Source organism: Armigeres subalbatus, chromosome 3 (genome assembly GCF_024139115.2).
Source record: "Armigeres subalbatus isolate Guangzhou_Male chromosome 3, GZ_Asu_2, whole genome shotgun sequence".
NCBI classification, from domain to species: domain Eukaryota; kingdom Metazoa; phylum Arthropoda; class Insecta; order Diptera; family Culicidae; genus Armigeres; species Armigeres subalbatus.
This window is the reverse complement of record NC_085141.1, coordinates 427,181,172-427,190,126: the sequence shown is the minus strand read 5'-3', so window position 1 is coordinate 427,190,126 and position 8,955 is coordinate 427,181,172. Positions and strand designations below refer to the sequence as shown.

Genomic DNA, 8,955 nt, shown 5'->3' with positions numbered 1-8,955 from the left:
AGATCTGATGATGGCTGAATGGAGTAAGCCGAAACGTTATTAAAAAACGGGAATTGTGTGTGTCGTTTTTCACCGAAAAAAATCAACAACCCAAAGATATATGTAACCATTTAAGTTCTTTCCAAGGATGTTATCGATCATTTAGTAATTCGCGTTCGATCATTTAGTAGTTTGTCAATAACTCATTCCAAAAGCTGAGATTCATAATGTGTTGTATGGTGGACTTCTAGTGTGAAGGATTTTCTGCAACATTGCCTTGATTCGTTGTTTGAATTCCACTAGTAACGAAGTTATAGCTATAGTTAAAGTAACTTAGACTAAATGATAACAAAATTCCAATCATTTAGTTTAAGTTACTGCAACTAGCGCTACAACTCCGTTAATAGTTGAATTCTAACAACGAACCATTAGGCAGAGTTGTAGAAAAACCTTCGCACTTGAAGTCCACCATACAACACATTTTGAAAATCAGTTTCTGGAATAAGTTATTGACAAACTACTAAATGATCGAACGCGATTTACTAAATGATCGATAACATCCTTGGTTCTTTCTATTTTTATCATATTTACTGCTTTCAACAAAGTCAAAAAACTTCAAAACCCATTTCAAAAACCCAACTCCAAATTCTATCTCAAAATCCGCTTTTCTGACACTAATTTCCAAACCTACACACATAATTACCATCAGGCTTGTAAAATGTCATCTGCATGTCATTTTACTAATTTGCTCATTACTTTCTTTAGAAGCCAAATTTATTCCATAATTTTAGATGTACCTACTCAGAACGCTTGAGTAGGCCTATATTTTTATCCAAGGGTACATTGCTCTAAATATAACATCTGAGCCTGGGGAGTGAAAACTCTCCAAAATGTCACGGGTCATTTGACATAATGTCATTTGAATGACATTTTGCCTCCCACGCCCTGGATTACATATTTACAGCAATGTCTTGTTAGACAAAGTTGTAGGCACATTTAAGCGCTATAAGTTCGTCATACATCATACAAACGTCATACAAACGAAGGCAAATGACATTTTACAACACTGATTACCATATTGAGTATTTAATTCCAACCTTCACTATACACTCTACAAATATTAAACTACAAATCTATACTTAAAACTGTATTTGCTAAGACAATCTCTCGAAACCTTCAAATCATGTTTTCACAATACAACTCACGTAATTATGAAGTGTCTGCCTGAGTGTAACAAACACGCTATCTTCCTGCCTTTCATGTGATTAGTCAAGATAGCAAACTATGTGTGTCGGTCATCTGATCAAGAAAGAAATCAAAGAGTTGAATGAATATATTTGAGTGCAATACATCGTTAGTATTTTTTTAAAATTTGTACCACTATTTCACATAGCAATGCACCAATGTGCATCACCCGTGCCTAGGCATATTAGACTCCACGTCAGTTGCTATGAAAGCGCGAATTTTGTTCGGGGCTCATTGGTTTTATTTTTGTATGGAGTTCTGTTCTGGTGTTTATTCAGTGGCGGTCGGTGGTTCGTGTTGATAGATTAGTTGTTTGCTACTGCGACTGAGGTTCTGGGTTTTGTATGCTCGCTCACGACCTGTTACCATTGCATTGTTGATTGGGAAGATTTATTGAATTAATTTCAACTGTATGACAGTACTACTGTCGAAATCTGTGGAGTATTTTATTTCACGAATAACCATTCAACTTCTAAAACATTGTTTAACTTTTGTGGTTCCGCACAAGACCCATGTAAAGATTTGAAGTAACAGAAAATTCTTTCGAAAGATTCACCCTAAAAAATCGACATACGTGAAGATTAATGAATCCTTCAGATATCACACATAATTTAATTTGTTCAAGTAGAAACCATTTTGGCCCAGTTAATAATAATAAAAGTTTACTGTCAATATAAATGTTTTAAGTCATTATGAGGTTTACCAATCTGTAATACGAAAATGAATGAATGCGATCATGTTTAGATGAATTTATGAATACATTTAAGCAAAAACACCAACAGATTACTCAACGAATTTTGTCATCTTCGTATAGGTCTGCAAAGATGAAAAAACACATGTTTTTCTTAGACCAACATTCCGGTGTAATTCGATCATCAAACGATTTTATTTGAACATCCACAAAAAGAAAACTGCAATAAAATTTGTCACGAACATAAGATCTCAGAAGATATGTCGAAACTGAATGATTTCTGTTGCATGTAGCTAGATGACACTGGGAAAAGTATCAGCTTACATAAAGGTTGCTAGTGGGGTAGAGAAGATTCGGCTATTATGCTTCCCGGGGGGAAAACTTCCATGATGATGATGAAATGTTCAAAGTTTGTCCTCGATAATCTTACATAGTTATGTAAAAATATTCCTGAGTAGACGAAATAGCTCAATAATATCAAATCTTGATTAGATACCAAAATGAAATATGGCCAGGATTGATATAAGAGATAAAAGAACAGACGACAATATCATTATTTAGCACTAAAATATCAAGAGGAGATCAAGTTATGATATTTGTAAAAATTAATCAATATTATGTGCTATTGGCTTATTTTTATCCATAACATATCGTGATATTGAAATAATATTTCGGTGAAATTTTTAATATTGTTGCCTGTACTTTTATCTATTATATCAATTAAGTCCATACCTGCTGATGCCGATTACGAAAAGCCATGAACGCAACCCATTGCCAATAATACTTTTAGCAGCAGATATAGTAGCCACAGCTTGTAGATCACTGGAGAGTGTGGTGAATATTATAGGCAACTGCAAATGTACCTACAATCTCTCTAAATTTAAATCTCCCTTGCTCGCAGTCGGGGACAATGTTATAGTACGTAGGCATACCATGTAGATCTATAGAGAAGAGTAAAGAGTTAGTATCGAAGAACCAATCGTCGTAGTCAGTTGGTTGCATGTCGCAGTCTAATAATTATTGTACCTTTCGTCACCGGTTAAATATATCGACAAGTACCGAATAAAGTAGATAGTTTTACTTATAACGCGTGTTGTATAGTTAGATACCTCGAAAGTGAAACCAGAAAACCAAATTCCCAACATTTGGTCCGAAACGAGCCGGATTTCGGAAAGCACGCGGCAAAAGTGAATCTGCATCGCATCATCGTATTGTTCGCTCGTCGCTGGACAAAAGAATACGGGCATCATCAAGTGCTGAAGTTGTTGCTGCTGGAAAGTGTATCACCACCGGGACGTATGCTGCTGAGGTACTGCTGTTGCTGTTGTGTTGCTGCCTGTGAGGCTGCGGAAGGACTGTGAGAAGTCAATTTCGAGGAGGAACGGAAAGGAAGTCGGAAAGGAATTTTGGATTTGTGCGCTGGAATCATCATCAACCAAAGGACAAAGCTAAGTAGTATCAAAGACGTGTGTCAGTGGGGTGGCTCTGCATTGCATGATCAGACCGCCATCGCAAATTATATTGATATCGAATGGTATGGCAAATAAATTACAGTACTGCTTGCATGTTCTCAATTCATGTGTGGGATTTTGATAATCATTTTTGCTGAATTAAAATTGTGGCTTGGGTGAATATTCTTCAATTTCGGTACAATTTCTTCCGTTGTTGGTGGTGAACGAAATTCTCGGGTTGCTAGTCCTGTCACATCGCGACGCTCGTTAGTCAAATCCGCGCGCAGTCAATGCAATACACTTGTAAGGTGGTACAGTGAGTGATAGTGAAAATGACGAAGAAAGATCTACGCATCCTGGTGAAGCAGGAACGTACATACGTTGCGACACTCGTTGGAAAACTTCAAACAGTTTATTGCCAACTACCAAGACGACCGTGATCGCAGCTCCCTAGAAATGCGGATGACGAAACTGGATGATATCTATGAGAAGTTCTTGGATGTTAGACTGCAGATCGAAGTGATTACCGATGACCAAGAGGAAGACCACTTCACGGAGACCGTGGAAACAGAAGAAGAACAAAAAGCTCTGCGGATATCCACGATCGAACAGCGAGAGCAGGAGAACGCAAAATTAATCCTGGAGTTCGAGAATGAATACTACCAAGTGAAGCAGTCGATGTTGGCGTTTTCCATTCCAGCTGGAACAAGCAAAGCTTCAGTCGTACCTTCGAATCGTGCTTCGGCTGGCTCCGACATGCAGCTGAGAGTCAAATTGCCCGAGCTCAAATTACCTTCATTTAGCGGAAAGCTGCGAGAGTGGATCACATTCCGAGATTCATTCATCAGCATGATCCATGGCAACGAACATCTACCTCCCATTGATAAGTTCACTTACTTACGCTCTTCGTTAGCTGGTGATGCGCTTAGGAAATCGCGTCAATTGAATTTGCAGCAGCAAACTATCCTATTAGCTTGGAAAACGTTGCATGATACTTATGACAATAAGAAGTTGATTGCTAAATCATACATCGACGCATTGTTTGCTGTGAAGCCCATGGGCAAGGAATCCTATGAGCAACTGAATCGTGTGGTAGGCGAGTTCGAAACCAACTTAATGATGTTGGATAAGCTTGGCGAAAATACGGAAGGATGAGCACCATTCTGCAGCACATGGTGTGCCAACGACTGGATTCAAACACCTTGAGAAACTGGGAAAATCACTACCACTCAACTCAGATTCCACGGTACAAGGATCTTATCAGTTATCTTAAGGAACAATGTCTGGTTCTGCGAAGCATCAGTTCGAGTCGTTCAAGTCAAGGAGAATCTAAGAAGCAATATCGTTCATCGGTCCTGAGTCACTCGGGAATTCAACAAGTTGCAGTTTGTCCGTTTTGCTGCGAACAAGCACATTCTGCTTTCAAGTGCAGCAGATTTTGCAAGATGAAGATTTCGGAGCGAGCGGAGGAGGCAAAACGGAAATCTCTGTGCCTAAACTGCCTATCACCTGGTCATATAGCAAGATTCTGCACTAAAGGATCTTGTCACACCTGTGGAAGAAACCATCACACTCTTCTGCATTCTGTACCCCCTTCAGTGTCACAGTCAAGACCAGCGCAACAGTCAAGCTCGCAGACAGGTAAGAAAACGCAAGCACCTAATTCGTCACCACCACAAAACTCATCGAAACTCCAAGCTAACAACTCAATATCACCTCAGCAAATGAATGCTTCAAACGAGGCCGCCACTAGCCAAACACGAACAACATTCGCAAGTACTAGCCAACCACATACCACTGACCACTCTTCTACTAGCTACAATACAGTCCTCTCGTCCACTACACACACACTTCCAAACACTGTTATTTTGTCGACGGCCTTGATAAACATAAGTGATGGTAATGGAAACACCACCATAGCACGCGCTTTGTTAGATTCAGGGTCACAACTGTGTTTCATGTCCCAAAGACTGGCTCAAAATTGAATTTCAAACGCCGCCGAGAATGCCTACCTATCAAAGGCATCGGTCAGGCGGCCACTTGCTCCACGCAGTCCATTACTGCTTGGATTCATTCTCGTGTGTCACACTATACTGTGTTGATGCAGTTTTATGTCCTACCAAAAGTTACAGCGGATTTACCGTTGAGCAAACTCGATATCAGCAAATGGACCTTTCCCAAGGGAATAAACCTCGCCGATCCAGAGTACTACTATCCCAGCACAGTCGATATCATAATTGGAGCGGAGATATTCTTCGATCTGTTAGTAGATGGGCATTTCAAACTAGCAGAGGGTGGCCCAGTCCTGCAGAACACCCAACTAGGATGGGTCGTTTCTGGAAAGGTCTCCGAAAGTTCCAGAACTGCTACCTCGCTCACAGCTGTCGCATGTACAGAAGAAAAATTGGATGATTTGTTAACACGATTTTGGGAGTTGGAATCTTGTCGCACTACTAGCACAATGTCGCTAGAGGAATCGCAATGTGAAAGAATTTACAACGAAACAACCACACGAGATGTTTCAGGAAGGTTTGTGGTAACTCTTCCGAAAAAGCCTTTTCTAATCGATCGTCTAGGCGAGTCCCGATCAATTGCGCTTCGTCGCTTTACTGCACTAGAGCGACGGTTAGACGCAAATGCAAAGTTGAAGGAGGATTACAGCGGTTTCATACACGAATATTTGGAAATGGGACACATGAAGGAAATCCAAGTAGATCCTGACGTACCAGAGATTGCACCGTATCCGTACTATTTGCCGCACCACGCCGTAGTTCGACCTGAAAGTACCACCACCAAACTTCGCGTCGTGTTCGACGCATCTTGCGCAACAATGTCTGGAGTGTCGCTGAACGAAGCTCTCATGGTTGGTCCAGTAGTACAGGAGGAGCTTTTGTCAATCGTCCTCCGTTTTCGCCTACACAAGTTCGCCATTGTGGCGGATATAGACATCTTGGCTATGACAGGATGGTCAACATCGCTTCAGAGGATCAACAGCTTCAACGAATACTATGGAGAGACTCCTCCTCCGAGGCGATTAGAACCTTCGAATTAAATACCGTTACTTACGGAACGTCCTCAGCCCCATACCTGGCTACCAAATGCCTCCAGCGTTTGGCAGAAGAAGGAGCACAGCAGTATCCTTTGGCTTCAAGCATTCTGTCCAAAGACTTTTATGTGGATGACATGCTCACGGGAGCCAATAGCGTTGAGGAAGGTATCAAGCTGTATCAGGAGCTGAGTCATCTATTAGAAACAGCGAAATTCACTTTAAGGAAATGGAGTTCCAACAGTCCGGAAATATTAGCAGCTATCCCAGAACCGTTGAAGGACGACCGCACATCCTTGGAACTAGAGCCATCAAAAGCAACCATTAAAACCCTGGGACTCTCATGGGAACCTCGATCGGACTATTTTCGGTTCACTGTTCCTCAGTGGAGCAACTCTACTGAGATTAACAAGCGTATCATCTTGTCCGATTTTGCTCGTCTATTTGATTCCCTTGGATTAGTCGGACCAGTAGTTGTCCAAGCTAAGATATTTATTCAAAATCTCTGGAAACAGAAATGTTCTTGGAATGAAACTCTTGGCGAAGATCTCCAGCAATGGTGGAAGGACTTCAGACACAACTTAGCTGATCTAGCAACCCTGAAGGTTCCACGGTGGCTCGCTTTCGATAACAGTATCGTTTCGTTGGAAATCCATGGATTTTGTGACGCATCCGAGAAGGCCTATGGTGCGTGTATTTATCTTCGGTGCACTTCATTCGATGGCCAGGTTACGGTTAACTTAATCACGGCCAAATCTAGAGTGGCACCACTCGATGATGTGCAGCGGAAAAGGAAGAAAATCAGCATACCAAGGTTAGAGCTATCATCTGCAGTTCTCCTGAGCCATGTCTACGAAAAGGTTGTCGACAGCTTACGGGTCAAGGCACAACCGTACTTTTGGACAGACTCGACCATTGTGAAGTGCTGGCTGTCTTCAACTCCTTCCCGCTGGCAGATGTTTGTCGCTAATAGGGTCTCAGAAGTTCAGCATCTTACAAGAACAGGAACATGGAATCACATCTCCGGATCTGAAAACCCTGCAGATGTTATATCCAGGGGAATGACACCAGAAAGGCTAGCAAATCATCACACCTGGTGGCACGGACCAGAATGGTTAAGGAATCCACGCAACTTTTGGCCAAAAGGAAATACGACGGATGCAGAAGAGTTGGATCAATCGTTATTGGAGAAAAAATCGACTATTGCCGTTCCCGTACAACTTCAAGTTCCCAACGATACCTTCAAACTGCGATCAAGCTTTTTGGCACTTGTTCGGATTGCGGCTTTATGCCGAAGATTCACCTACAACTGTAGCAACCCAGCAAGCAGAAGGAAAGGCTACCTATCGTATCAAGAACGTGAAGAAGCGACGCTGGCACTCGTACGCCTTGCTCAAAGCGACAGCTTCGCCGAAGATAAGGAAGAAATATTATCGAGGGGACAAGTTTCTCCGTCGTCCAGGTTGAAATCTCTTCATCCTGCCCTAGTAAATGGAATACTCGTCGTTGGTGGTCGGCTTGAAAATGCGTCAGTCTCTCCAAGTAGAAAGCATCCTATAATTTTGGATAACCACCATCCGTTGTCATTGTTGATTGTAAAACACTATCATCGAAATCTCTTGCACGCAGGGCCGCAATTAATGATTGCCAGTATTCGTGGGCGGTTCTGGCCTCTTCGCCTGAAAAACTTATGCAGAAAGGTCGTTCATAGCTGCGTAAACTGTTTTCGCGTAAGGCAACAGCCGAGGAGCAACTCATGGGTGATCTGCCACATAAGCGCGTAACTCCGGCTTCACCATTCGTTCAGTAGGAGTGGACTATTGTGGTCCCTTCAAAATTCGCTTTCCTCATCGCAAAGCTGATATACGCATATGTTATGTAGCTATTTTTATATGCTTGGTTACAAAAGCAACACACATCGAGATGGTATCAGACCAAACCACCGAAGGATTTATCGCGGCTCTTCGACGTTTAGTGGCTCGTCGGGGGCACCCAGAAATCATAATGTGCGACAACGCAAGGTATTTCGTCGGTGCGAAGCGTGAACTAGATCAACTGCGTCGGCTCTTCAACTCGCAAGCTTTCACAAGGTCCATACCGCAAGCGGCCGCAAACGAAGGAATCCACTTCAAGTTCATACCGCCGAGGTCGCCCAATTTCGGGGGCCTCTGGGAAGCGGCGGTGAAATCGATGAAGTTCCATCTCAAGAGAACTCTTGGGACAAGCATAGTAACGCCAGACGAGTTTTCGACGCTTTATCGCAAATAGAAGCATGTCTGAACAGCCGTCAACTCACACCAGTGAGCAACGACCCAACGGATCTGGACATACTTACGTCAGGTCATTTCCTAATACATCGACCGATGACTGCAGTGCTCGAACCATCACTGAAGGACCTGAAAGAAAGCAGTTTGTCGAGGTGGCAAAGAGTTCAGTGCTACTTGCAAATTATCTGGAGAAAATGGTCCACATCGTATTTGTCTGATTTACAAAATCGCACTAAATGGATAGTCGAGAAGAAAAATCTTGCGGTCGACACGATG

General features: G+C 42.3%; 2 protein-coding genes across 2 annotated transcripts; both read left to right on the top strand.

Annotated features, from left to right (window-relative positions):
- Positions 1 to 3,822: 3,822 nt before the first annotated feature.
- LOC134223144 (uncharacterized) lies at positions 3,823 to 4,521 on the top strand. Its single transcript, XM_062702283.1, has one exon. The coding sequence runs from the start codon at positions 3,823 to 3,825 to the stop codon at positions 4,519 to 4,521; it is 699 nt and encodes a 232-aa protein (XP_062558267.1).
- A 2,028-nt stretch (positions 4,522 to 6,549) lies between these two features.
- Positions 6,550 to 8,053, top strand: LOC134223143 (uncharacterized). The gene is made up of 2 exons (XM_062702282.1): positions 6,550 to 7,899; positions 8,042 to 8,053. The coding sequence occupies exons 1-2, from the start codon at positions 6,550 to 6,552 to the stop codon at positions 8,051 to 8,053; spliced, it is 1,362 nt and encodes a 453-aa protein (XP_062558266.1).
- The last annotated feature ends 902 nt before the right edge of the window (positions 8,054 to 8,955 follow it).

Bases quoted from the DNA above. Each gene is read 5' to 3' on its own strand.
- LOC134223144 (XM_062702283.1), top strand. From the start codon at position 3,823: ATGCGGATGACGAAACTGGATGATATCTATGAGAAGTTCTTGGATGTT.
- LOC134223143 (XM_062702282.1), top strand. From the start codon at position 6,550: ATGCTCACGGGAGCCAATAGCGTTGAGGAAGGTATCAAGCTGTATCAG.